The 13,913-nt window shown below is 41.7% G+C and overlaps 1 protein-coding gene across 8 annotated transcripts in view; it reads right to left on the bottom strand.

Moving 5' to 3' along the window:
- Positions 1-9,545, bottom strand: part of nsd1b (nuclear receptor binding SET domain protein 1b) — a 33,942-nt gene extending 24,397 nt beyond the window's left edge. Inside the window, exons 1-4 of one of the 8 annotated variants that reach the window (XM_013275155.3) lie at positions 9,420-9,545; positions 9,233-9,325; positions 6,480-7,381; positions 1,972-2,116 (exon numbers count right to left, since the gene is read on the bottom strand). In XM_013275155.3, coding sequence (XP_013130609.2) covers positions 1,972-2,116; positions 6,480-7,364 — 1,030 coding nt within the window. In that variant the 5' untranslated portion in view covers positions 7,365-7,381; positions 9,233-9,325; positions 9,420-9,545. The other 7 variants (XM_019363692.2, XM_013275156.3, XM_013275152.3 and 4 more) reach the window with 7 other exon arrangements.
- Positions 9,546-13,913: the final 4,368 nt, after the last annotated feature.

Genomic DNA, 13,913 nt, shown 5'->3' with positions numbered 1-13,913 from the left:
CTTGAAAATATAAGAAGACAGCAGTCTTAACAACCCATAACTGATGGAAATACATGATGTCTTTATGTCAGAACTATGAGCATGACATATTGCTAAATGACCACAATACTATCAACTGAAAAAAATGGCTACACATGGAACTTCTTCTTTGTGGGAATGAAAACAAAACTAATACTTTGGTACCAAATCAATGCCAAAATTCTAAACACATTCTAACGGTACCTGAAATTTGCCATATAAATAAAAATTTCCATTGTAATTTGCTGTAAATGATCAATTTGAAATGTTATTGTTACCGTTTGTGAATAACAATTCTTTGTATACAAAGACTAATGTGCGGCTAACACATAACCAACATAATCATTTAGGTTCTTGATATATGACAGCTTTTAAGAAAGCTGCATACAATCATAGTTCATCATTGATAAAATGGTGAAAGGTGAAGAAAAACTAGCCAATGATAACATAGTCCAGAAAAGGACTGTCATCCGTCACTTAAGATAACATTTGGCAGCAGGATCCATATGAGCGTCCCAAAAGTGAGAGCATGCACTTGGCACAATGATAGCTTCTTTAATTGTTTGTAAACCAATTATTCCTGCCACAGAATTACAGTAAGGGACAGTAAGGACATAACAGAATAAGACAATATCCCTAAACCTCAGGCAGTCATCACTCGATACATAGTCGCATAGCCCTCGAATTGATTCCTGAACTTTATCATGTCGGATATCTTTATTTTACTGTAAGTAAACACAGCAGTTGTTTTTATTCACCAATTATTATTGCCGCTTGAATGCCTCTGATATGGAAACGGGTAGCCTAGTAACACTGAAAACACATTTTATGAAACTGTACAGAACTACACACGTACATGAATTGTCTTTTCATGTCAGACAGCATGAATTTGTGAGTAATCTTTTAAGTGTACTTCATGTGAAAAACATATTTTGTCCAGAGAAAGCAGGAAGGCAACATCCTGGCATCACATAAGGAGATAATTTTCTGTGTCCATCCATCAATTTTCTTCCACTTCACCAATTCAGGGTTGTGGCTGTAGCTGCAGCCTAACCCGGTTGTCACTAGGAAAGAGTCGGGATATACCCTGGACAGGCTGCCAGTTTGTTATAGGACTAATGGCCAATTTATGCTCGCCACATTGGTCACTTTGAACAGTAACGTCGGCATACCTCCAACCCATTTACACCACCACTTGTTACAGTTTACTCCCGAACGATAAGTGTCGCCACTCAGCCAAAATCCCCACATCAGTGCTGGTTTATGAGGAGAAGTCACCACATTTTCTCTCTATTTAATCTGGGAATGTCTGAGCTCCTGCACTGATATCTGATTCAAATAGCAATAACAACAGACATGACAGCAGCGGCACCAGTTGATGTGACATCACTTTTGTCGTCATTGTGAGAACGGTGAGCATAAACAGGCCATATAACAGAGAGACAATCATTCACGGTCACATTCACCAGTTAACCTAACATGTATGACTGGGGAACCTAGCTAAACTGTGTTTAGAAACCATTAAATCATAAACCAGTATAATTGTTGTGTAAAGAAAACCACCTGCAGATTTGGGCTTTCATTATTTGTTAAGGGTATTATTGTTCAGGCTTTACAGAAGTGGCAAAGTTTTCTCCTGAAGCACACAGTTGCAGTGTAGCCAAATTACCACGCCTCATAATTTTCTCCCAAAATCCCCACAGTCTCACTGCAACCTGTAGTGTAAGTTGGCAACCCCAGTATAAGAAATTAAACTGATCAAATATATCTCAAACAGCCTCAACGTCAGGCTGTGTATGTCCTGTTAATCACCATTCACTGACTCACGGATTCATCCTGTAACCACCAGCTGAAGTTAAGTGACCAAACCAATGCACAGAACAATTAAAAGCTACTCATTTACCAAGCACAGGCTTGGGTTATCACAGTAAGTCAACAATGTTCCAGGCCCACCTTTCGCTCTGTGATAGACTCCTTGTACGGGGTCAACAATCACCTCGCAGGGCCACCATGGTCTCCGGCTGAACTTTGCCCAAACGACTTCACCCTCAACAAACTTCACAGGTGGCAAAGACTTTTTCTTGAGGCTGCTCTGAGGCTGACAACAGAAAAATGAAGAGGGAAATATAAGTCAAAGAATCATTTTCACTTAACAGAACAGTACAGAAGATATAACAGACAAAGATAAAGATAAAACATGACCTTCTGTAAGTGTACAAATATTTCACACAAACAGATATGAAAAGGATTTACTATCTTTTTATATTTTAACCAAAAGTTTCAGTTTCTGACCAACAACGGCCTCCAAAAACCTTTTCTGTGGTCTAATTTTAACTTGTCATCATGTCCAGTTCAAACCGTGACACAAACCTCAGCATGGAAACACCAAAACCCAGTACCAATTGTAGCTGCTGGATTGTTTGTGTAAATGTAACCAGGCTGAACTTGGAGATACATGAGCTGGCCTGAATTATGACTGGCATGCAGCAGGACTGACCAGAGGGCCGACACTGGGAGCTGCTATGATTTAACCCTCTGTAAAAATAAAGCATCATTCCATCTTAAGTCATAAATTTTTTTGAATTTTTTCTGCTTAATCAGCTCTGATTTTTCTTGAAAATGTCATGGTTTGAGGACATAATTTGGCTTATATATAACATTTATTTTTTATAAATAGATATGTTTTAATTAAAAAGGCCCGTCCATCCACTTTCAGGCCTTTTTGTTTTTTGTATTTTACAATCTGAGGCCATGTTTGAACATGAATATATAAAAAATTATTAAAGATTAAAGCCTGAAATTTCCGCTGCCCTTCTCTTATCACAAAATTAAATCAGTATCTGCAGTTTGGGACAGTTACATAAAAAAAATCTCTCAGTATAAGCTAGTTGAAATAAAAATAAAGTAAAAAAAATAAATAAAAAATGAAGGACTCCTGCAAAGTCCCATATTTGAAAACACTTCACTTAGCAAAAGACAATTTCTGCATTGTATATAGTTACATTTCACAATAACGCAAAAAATAATGTAGAATACTATTTAACATGATTTTCTTTATCACAAAAATTTAAAAAATTTATGCTGGATTGAGCAAATATCACAAGTTGTACCACAAAATCAAAAATATGTGCATATTTTTCATTTTTTAGACCTACTGACCCGGACGAGTTTGATGATTCAGGTTAAGCCTGAAATATACCGAGAGTCATTCAAAATGCAAATCTTCTTATAAATTTTACGTTTCTGCTTCCATCTACTGATTTTTGTTTTTCTGATACAACTTTCCATATCTTACTCAATTCAATATGAGTGTTGAATGAAAATGTTATTTTCTTCATTTTTGTGACCAAGAATTTCACTTTAAAAAGTATTCTACGCATTTTATTTTGGATTATTGTGACATAAAATGATATAGCATTCAGAAATTGTCACTAGTTGTATTTTGCAATGTTTGCAAAGTTTTTTTTATTAGTGTGTGCTCAGATATGAGACTTTATAGGATGTATGGCTATAAAGTCTCATAAAGCTTTATGGGCTCCAGAGAGCTGTGTGACTAGAAAAACCGTTAGCACTCGAGACAAGCTCACTTAAGGTGTCAATCTAAAAGCCTGGGTGCTTGTTCTCAACCCTTTTCTGGCATGACATACTTTAGACTAAGAGAGAAAAACAAACAACAAAAAAAAAATCACAGAAAATGAAAAAGAATCTAATTTCTTGTCATATTTCCCTCCCCTGGTCATCCCCATCCATCCGGCTGTGGCTCTACGCCTCACAGTGTGAGAATCACTGCAGCGGCTGATAGTGGGAACAGCAAATGCAGATTTTACGCTATAGGTCACAGATTTCTCGGCCAGCAACAACAAACTACTGTCATTTGAATAAAGCTGACAGGCAGCCGGTCTTTTTCCATCATTCTGCGTGCCAACTGTGACCTGATTTTAAGCTGCACGAAGCATGAGTCTGAACAACAGGGAATAGTGAAAGTAATACTTGGTTACCTGGCGGAGATAACCAACCACACTGTGGTCACTGTGGCTGTTCCTGTTTTATTACTCCCTGCAATATTTCAAAACACATCTATCCATTTTCTGTCACTTATCTGGGGCACCAGTATGAGCTGAGATGCTCAGCCCTCTCTGTGCCCAGCCACCGTCTCCAACCAGGGTGACACAGAGGTGTCCCCAGGCCAGCCAAGAGATGTAATCTCTGTGTCCTGGGTGTGCCTCGAGGCCTCCTCCCAGTAAGACATGACTGGAACGCCTCACCTAGAAGGTGTCCAGAAGGGATCCTCGTCAGCTGCCCAAACCACTGCCACAGATTGTTGGCTCTACTCCTAAATGACTGAACTCCCTACCCTATCTTTAAGGTTAAGCCCAGACATTGTTTGGAGGAAACTCATTCCTACCACTTGAATCCGGGATCTCAGTCTTCCGGTCATTACCCAGACCTGATGGGCGTAAATGAGGGTAGGAACTACAACTGACCAGTAAATGAACAGCATTGCTTTCACACTCAGCTCTCTCTTCACCACCACAGATGGGTATAGCATCCTAATTTCAAAATACTCCAATGTTTCTTCCAAAATGCAGAAAGTGGCCACTGTAAAAGCTCAACTCATTGACATCATGTGTTTTTTAACCATTAAATGCTTTTAATTTGAAGATGAAGAATTTGGCCTGGCTTAAATTAGCATGAACTCAATATGGCACTTTTTGTTTATTTGTTTTTGTTGACACCCAGTTCACATCGCTACAAAACCATCCCATCCAACGTGTCTGACACAGTTTCACAGGGGTAAAGCCAGGACATGAGAGCTAAGCTTACAGATAACAGTTAGCCCAGCTCTGTCCAAAGTAGCCTTTTAATCCTTTTACCAGCACTTCTAAAGGTAAGAACACATTATGTATTATATAATTTATTTAATTCAAATACTTCGAGTTGAGGAAAACTCTCTAAGCTACAGGAAACTAAACTGAATTTTTCACGAACACGGCGTTCCTGTGAGGGTGCCATCAATGTCCCATCATGTCTACAAATGTGTGTGGGGCTTTTATGGGTTTTTAAGACATTCTGATAGTTTACTGTAGGAATTAAATAACATTTTATTTATAAAGCACCAAATAACAACAACAGCTGTTTTCGTGGTGCTTTACACTCTAAGGTAAAGATTCTACAATAACAGAGAGAAAGCACCAAAAATCAGACAACGCCCTATCAGCAGGCACTTGGCAACAGTGAGAAGGAAAAACTCCCTTTTAGCAGGAAGGAACCTCCTTCTTGAATGACGCCTGCATTTCATTTAGATGCTTCAGTTTCAGGGTCCAGATGCTGCTTGATGGTCAAACGGTGCCTTCAAATGGATTTTGTGGTCATGATTTTGAAGTTGTGCATGTGAGAGGATGGTATGGACTTTGTTTGTATTCTACTTTAAATATACCGTACTGAGTGAAAACGTCCGCTTTGTTGTATTTATATCGATTGTTATGTGAGCTTACCGGTGTCCTAAAGAAGGCAGCCCACAGAGGCTTTCAGTCATAAAAACATGTAAAACAGTGCAAACAGTAAAGTTAATATTAATGAAATTTGACACTTATATCATTTTGTCATAGATTTTGGGATAACTGGTACCAGCAGTTAATCGTGTGCTTTATAGGATGGTTATAATGGTACCCGGGGTTTAGTGGGTTAACTGTGGACTATTTATTCAGTGTTTGTTTAGCACTTTGGAAATAGGCATCGCAGAAGTATGCATAATTCGCACTTACTTTTAGAATTGTACCTACTGATATTGATGAGTACAACTGGACTACTGTGATGGTAAAGGCAACTTCTTAGAAAAGTTCTGCAGTTTTAAGGAGTATTTTAAAATCAGATTTGTAAGCATTGTCCCTGAATTCCCGAGTGTTAAAAGAACTGTCTCTTTCTACTATAAATCGCAACAAAAACTAAGTAAGAGCTTTTGAGTAATTTGCCTCCATAGCCTTTGTTGTGTGTCCTCTGCTACAGCTCAAACTCCAGGCCCTGTAGCTAAGCATGCCGTCAGTAAGCCATCGGCACCGCTGGCGTCATATTTCACCCTCCACGCCCTCCCTTCAGTTCTGCCCTCAGCTTGAACACCTATGGCAGAGGTGAAAATTATCCTTTGGTGCTTTTTAAAAACAGACAGCTGCGGTTTGTTAAAGGCAGGGCAACAGCTGTGGAGCTGTGCGTTTGTCTGCATCAGGCCAGCATTTAAAATAACCAGCGATTTGTTTTGACAGGTTACGAGCAGTGAGCCATTGCATGTCACGGTCAAGGATTGTGTGTGGAAAAAGTTTTGTAATCCAGCTCCGGAGAAAGTATTTCCCAGCCAGGTGAATGCCAGCAATCCTTTGGCTAGACCCAAAAGCCGTTGCTACTTCTAAAAACCTCTGAACTGCTGCTGTTTCATGACGAGCTAACTTAGAAGGGGAAAAACTTGCCATTGAATGCCTTGAGGGGCTATCCTCAAATAGCAGTAACTCGGTGTCGCTGTCCCACTCGTCCTCTGAGCCATCCCAGTATCTCCTGCGCTGACCGGAGGACTGGGAGCGGGTGACGACTTTGGCTGTCGTCAGAGAAGAGTCTTTGGAGTGCAAGTTTACGTCTCCAGAGGCGGACTGAAGTACATTCCCCACCTTCTCCCGTTTCTCCTGAATGCCACTGACAGGTGGCACGGTCCTCCGCTCCACGTCATTGTCGTCATCCTCAAACAAAGAGGATTCAAAGTGGAGTAAGTTGTTCGCAAAGGGACTGTTGCTGTCGAGGGAGAAGGCCGGGCTGGGCGGGCCTGAGAAACAGTCTTCTGTCTTTTTCTCTGAAGTGACAGAATCAGTATAATTGGGCACAGGTGTGTCTCTACTTCCCGCCTGGACCTCAGGTTGTTTCTTTTTGGAAGCAATGTTAACAACGGTTTCCTCTCGGCTTGTAACCTGGGCTCCAGAGTGATCCCTGCTAGTGCAATCAGCCCAGGAGTTCCTCTCCATATTCTCCCTATTCTTCTTATGTGTCCCCCACTCCCAGCCCCTCTCTGGCTCCCGCAGCGGCAAGACCAGGTCAGGCTGGCTCACCATGGTGGTGAGATGCTGGAGCCTCCTGAGAGGACTGTACGAAGACGAGGAGGAGGATGAGGAGGAGTGTTCCCTTTGCGTCGTGAACCCATAGATAGAGGAAGCATGTTTGAGTGAGGAGGTGGCTGCTGACATGGTTAGCCCAAGCCTGTGATCCTGGCGTCTGGAGGGGCAGGAGAGGGCAGTGAGGTCACACCCAGGGGTCAAAGGGCAGCTGGTCTGACTCTCCCTTCCTGGGCCTGTGTAAGGCCCACTCATGCTGGCATGACTCCTCCCTGAAACATGAAGACAAAATAATCAATGCAGGGCCTTCTTTCATTAAACTGAGAACCAAAACATAAAGACTTTGGAAGACACCTTGTACATTAAAATCCATTCTGATTCTTCAAAGCTGTCATTTTCTTTGATTTATTTGTGCCATTTTTAAAAATTTTGTTTCTGCACATGTTTCAGTCACTTGAATGTCATAAGAGCTTATCTGAAGTTATCCCAAGCAGCTGGTAATGAGATATTTGAAAAAAAAAAAAAGTGGCAGAGGAAGGGCACAGCTCACAGAGGCGAGATCCGCAAAAGACAACACAGCCTGCCTTCCCGTGGTGTCAAAATACAAAAAATGAAAAAACGTAAACAGACTGACGACGGGAAGGTCGAAATAATAACGTGTCATTGTAAGAGGGGATTCTGCGCAAACACCGCCGTCGAGCTGCAAAATCCTTTTAGGAATGTTATCGCGATATGATGAAAATGACATCAAGCGCGATAAGGTCAGCCTGTAAACTCGCACGCATGGCTACAGTATCAATAAACCCGGTGACATTATCACATCCCGTCGTGTTGGGGGAAAAAAAATAATTAATAAAAAGAAAATCAAGCCCGCGTTCACGCGCCGGCGCTGAAAACGCGAATTAAAATGGACCCGTTCGTGCGCGTGAGCGTGCCCAAAAGGCGTGTGCGCGTTTGCATCTACATATATCTGTGTGTTTCTGTATGTCTGTGTGCAGCTGCATGAGTGTGTGTGTGTGTCGTGTCGTTCGCTGCTCTCCAGTGGCTCAGTGAATGCACGAGAGACAAGACACATACATACATAACATGCAAAGACCACGATATACACAACAAGTTCACGAACACACACTCACACACACTTCCACGGGCTTCCCTCCGACAGATGCAGGCTATGTGCATCAAACAGCAAAATCACGCAGAAAACGCCACATGACACGGGATGTGTCGCGAGAATCTTACCATTCCACTGTCGGCCAGCGCAAAAATGACCCCCGCCCCGCTCATTTTGGCGTTTAAATGTGTCAATTTCCAATTTTTTGAAAGCGGATGAGGAGAGTCCCAGCGGCAATACTACTAGGCCTGGATCCTGTGAAACGTACTCACTCTCTACCCCCCCTCCACAGCCTCCCTCCACCTCCTCCTCCCTCCTCCTCCTCCTCCTCTCAACATGCGCTAAAAAGCCTGGTCCAGCGGCCCCCGGAATAGAAATTCAGGCGTGTTGTGCTCCTCCAGCGACACTCCCCCTTTGCTTTGTGATAACTACAACTTTATAATCCCCCCCTCACCTCCTCAGTCTATGGATGTTTGCTCTGTTGCATGGTTATTTCCTGCCCGCAGACTCTGCCTTGCCCCTTGAAAGTCAGTATCTCTACTGTGCGCACTGCTAGTCGTCACCACTGCCTCCCTCCCCAGCCGGTCCAAAGCATGGAGCACAGAAGGGGGCCGTAAATTTCTCCTTAAGAAAAAAGATAGATAAAAAGACTCAAAGAAAGGAGAAAAATCTGAGCTGTCAGCCACCAAAACCCCCATAACAAAACAAAACAAAAAAACGCACCGGACGACCACGCGACACCTTCAGAAAAAATCGCCCCGCCCCTCTTCTTAATTACAAGCATCAATTATTAACCCAAAGCGGGCTGCCTTCATCAATGACATGCCATATGCCAAACTTGTGCCAACAACTGACATCTTCTTCATCACCACCACCACCACAACCCCCGCATGTGAGGGCAAGCTCACATGCGCCTGGAGATGAGACGAGTAGTAATAAAAAAAGAAAAACGAAATCAACAAAAATGTCCACCACCACGTCTGAGAGGCTGTGAAATGGTGCAGCAGTCTACCCGGAAAAACAGAAGGGTTTCCTTTCCTGAGACGAGTTGCTGTGTAGTCTCTCTGGCTGCACACCCGGTCCCTTCAAAATGGAGTCCTCCAGCCTGAGAGGAGGGAAAAAAAACAGGCCACAAAGTGTTAATATATGTTCGATATAAAGTTCACCCAGTCACGGAGAAACTGAACCACAAAGCGCACCTCTGCCGTGCTCTGATGGGGTTTCTGCAGTCTGCTTTGGGTCTTGTCACGGCAGTAACATTTTCTTTAACATGTTGTGCCTCCAAAGTCACTGTCTTATGAGCGTTTCTGCCACGACAGGAGGGGGACTGAGGCTCTCTTATCCTCTGGTGTGTGTGTGTGTGTGTGTGTGTGTGCCAAACGTACGTCTTGACAGCAAAAACCACAACATTTAATGGCACTTTAACCGTCGACCGTGCTGCTTTGCTTCCAGTTTTTCTTTTTGTGTGCACGTCTGAAGGGAAGGCTTTTCTTCTCTGTCACACGGAGGGCTTGAGAGCTGAAAACAACTGCAGCTCTCTCGGCCGGGAAGACATACGAGATTTCTGCCGTGGTGTGTTTGTTTTTTATGGCTGAGGAAATCTCCAGATTTGAAGATTTGTGGGGAGGATGTGTGACTGGGGACACGGAGGATGGTCGGGGGGTTGTTTCAGGTGTAAACGAAAAAATAGCCCCCCCCCGCACAAAGACACACACACATACACACACCTCTCCACAGTCACCGGGTGGCGATGTGAGAAACGGCATTTACAACCGACATGCCGCAAAAAAGCACTCGCAACCCCTCCTCTGTCAAAAAAACAGTGGGTGGGTCAACTATTGATGTTAAATAAATACAGCCTTTAGTCCGATAAGATCATTTTTGAGCCAGCAGAACAAAGAAGAGTCAGAATAATGTACGCTTTCTGCCGTCACACACACTTGGTGTGAGCTCCTCACTTTCCGTTTGAGAGGGAGGGGGAAACCCGGACGATTTAGGATGCGTTTTGCTTTTCAGCCTCGATCTTGGCAGGAGTGGTCTGCTGAGAAAGAAAAACAGACTTGTAGAGACAGACAGGAGAAAGGCGAGGGGAGAGACGGGCAGACAGGACAGGGCCTGCTAAGGGGTTTGCGCAGCGCAGAATAGCGCCGCGGATCGGCACGGTCGCGCAACTCCCGGCGAGCCGCTGTTGGCGTCACTCAACTCGGTTTCACGGTCAGTCTCCGCTTCCCGGACTTTCCACCGCTGCATCACAGCAGATTCAGGTGCTTTATGAGTCAGAGCTTCCGTTTGCAAATGATTTAAAGTGTGAAAAAGTTGTCAATACTCATTTAATACACCCATGAACTCAGTAGATGCAAGACATGGAAAAATGATTCAGTGATTCAAAAAGGCTGGAATTAATATACACACAGTTACAGTTTATTGAAATTGAATCATCAGAAGGATTTTGTGCTTCTGTTATTTTGTCCATCTTAAGTGAGAAAAACTATTTCATTAGTCTCAGTCCTGCATTTAAAATGTTCTGTGATTATTTTTGACAAGTTATATTAGTGTTATATGTTGCTAACCTGTAGCCAATTTCACAACTGTGAAGCATTACATTATATTTTACTGTTGCGATGTCACACTACACTTGTTAAGTGGTTGCTGGGCAACTCGATGGCATTATGAAGTAACAATGCGTAATTCAGCTTTTGTGGATATAGATTAGATGCCACTCTCGTGAAATTAAAATGCTACTGTGCTTTTATAAGATTTTGTGGGTGTATAAACTCATACACGATTGGTAGTTGGTTGCTAGGCAATGCAATAACACTACAATATGTGATATGGTAGATGAGAACCTTTAGTAGATGTACTGTATCTGTGTGCCAAGTTTGTTTGCTTAACTCATGATCATGTAGGAGGAGTTGAACACTATTAGCAGACAGAGATGTCATGTATTATATATGATAGTGAGATTATCAAACATAACATAAACTAAACTACAAATTAGACAAATTTTAAACAGTAACTTACTAGTAAGATATACTTCTTGTTTTTATCCCAAAGTGGAATTCCTATGGCAGCTATGACACCACTGTGGTGTCTGTAGCTGTCATTTAATCAATATTTTGATTTGCTTATATGTAGAGGGAGTAAAATATTTGTTTGTTTGGCTGATTTTACACCCCTCTGTCATTATATCCTCACACTGCTTTCCTTGAGGGTATTTCAGAGAGTTACCTATAAGATGAGAACCGATTTAATACAAAAGCCTGTTAACAAACAGTTAATAGATGACACAGTTACACAGAAATATTTTCTGTGTGCTCTGTGCTATGTTGATAGAAAAATCTATCAACATCGCAATATATGAATGACATGAAAACAGAGTCCTTCCAGGTTTTTGGAGTTGATCCTGGAGAAGCAAATGACAAACACAGTGATCGACAGGTGCATATTATCCTCTAATGGATATTACTAGGAGAATTGCCTGATAAATAAAGTTCTACAAGGTTCACATGTTCTCTAGGAGGGGATTCATATTACATAAAGGTAGAACACATTATATGGAACTATAATCATTAACTGGGGGGTTGCCCATACTGCTGCCATGGAGAAAAAAAAGTAGAAAAATAAGTAAATAAAATAAATGAATTAACAATGGTCAACAATTAGATAAGTAGGTTACAAAGGTACAAGTACCAGTGAGATCAAGTAAAGTCAGCTCTTGTGGGGGTAATCAATAGGATCCATTTGTTCCAAATTTGGTAGAATTTGGCCTTTTGATTTCTTAACTGATATGTGAGTTTTTCAGTCCTAAATATCTCTAAAGTGATCCCAAACCAATCATCCAGGGTAGGCTGAACTGGGCTTAACCATCTTCTTGTAACTGTTTTCTTACTTGCCACCAAGAGTAATTGCGCCAACTTAATCTCACTCCTACGTTCCAGAAAAGGGACCAGACCCATTTATAGAACCTTAAAATCTAGAGGTTTTTGAGCGTTAAAGACTGCGCTTAAGGAGGCCTGGACACCCGTCCAGAAATCTTTTAACCTGGGACAGTCTCAAAAGACATGGAAATGATTAGCAACAGTCGAGCCACATTGTATCCAGCATGGGATATGAGCACCTTTATATCTCTCCTGATATGGTGTCTTGAAGTATCTAATAATATTCTCCAGTTTGAATGCAAATATCTAATCAGCCATTAATATGGCAAAAGGTCAGAACATTTAGAAATGTAGACACGATCAGGATGACCTCCTGACATTCAAATAGAGCTAAAAAAAACATAAAGGAGAAAGGTGATTTGACTGATTTTGAATGTCACATGGTTGTTGGTGCTAGATGGAATGGTCTACTGGGATTTTCCCACACAATCATCTGTAGGGCTTACAGAGAATGGATCAGCAGCTGTCTGGATGAAAATCCTTTCATGATGCCAGAATTCAGATGAGAATGGTCAGACTCCCTTAAGCTGAAGACAAAGAAGACAACAGTAACTCAAATAACCACTTGTTACAAACACGGGTTTGCAGAAGAGCACCTCTGAACACACAACACAATCGAACCTTGAAGCAGACAGGGTGCAGCTGCAAAAGACCACACTGGATGCCTCTGCTGTCAGCTAAAAACAGGAAACCGAGGCTACAATTCAAACAGACTCATCAATGATGCTGGAAACATTTTCTTGGGTTTTATGTTTTTTAGTATCAGCTGAGCATCATTTAAACACCACAACCTACAACCTAATAGAGCACCTTTCAGATGTGGTGGAGCGGGAGATCCAAGTTATGGATGTGCAGCCAACAAATCTGCAGCAACGTGTGATGCTGGACCAAAATCTCTTATGAAAATTAAAACTTGTTGAATCTATGCCATTAGAAATTAGGACAACTCTGAAGGGAAAAGAAGGTCCTACGGCATACTAGAAAGGTGTGTCTAATATAGTAGTCAGTGAGAATAAGTCCGATATTTACTGATCTCCACCACCTTTTTAATAAAAACTAAATGCTAGTTTCAGACTTTGTGTGTCTGCTGGTTGGTGCTTGGTGAGTTATAAAAAGTACAGCTTTAGTGGTTATTTCTCTGAAAACAAACCACAAAAACTAGTGCTAGATATGAGTGCAATGAGCTGGAACTATAAAAACGGTATACACGTAATTAAGATACACTGTTAAGAATCAAACTGATGGTTCTGCACATTTTTGAACCTTATGAGTTCTTATCTGTGCCATGATATGGTTTCCCTTTGAACTTCTCTTCTTGTTTTTTTTATTTGATTGACTGTTAGACTTTCCCTTCACTTTTTTCCCCCTATTAAACATATCATCTCTTGTATAAAGGATTTGCAGTTCATCATGCATCAACCAGAGTGGGTGCTTCTCCTGCAGAGCACCACGAGGTTTTTGAGTTTCACTATACATGCAGATTAATAGTGATGAGTAATTTAGTGTGTTACAGATATTTATTTTCCCTGCCTTCACATGACTCAGCTAAAAGACACCGTGGTTTCTGTTCTGCTAATAAAAGAGTTCACACAGTCATCGCAGTTTTTCCAAACACGTCAGCTGACCCGAATGAGCTTCTTTAGGTTTAATGGGTTTCACCTGCTTTTAACTTCTTTCAGTTTTGGCCTTGAAATCTGAAGTTCAAGGAACAGAACTTGAACCGGTATACAAGCTGGATATGATTTGTATGGGGAG

The sequence above is a fragment of the Oreochromis niloticus genome, linkage group LG10 (assembly GCF_001858045.2).
Source record: "Oreochromis niloticus isolate F11D_XX linkage group LG10, O_niloticus_UMD_NMBU, whole genome shotgun sequence".
NCBI classification, from domain to species: domain Eukaryota; kingdom Metazoa; phylum Chordata; class Actinopteri; order Cichliformes; family Cichlidae; genus Oreochromis; species Oreochromis niloticus.
The sequence above is the reverse complement of the archived record's forward strand: the minus strand, read 5'-3'. Positions and strand labels throughout refer to the sequence as shown.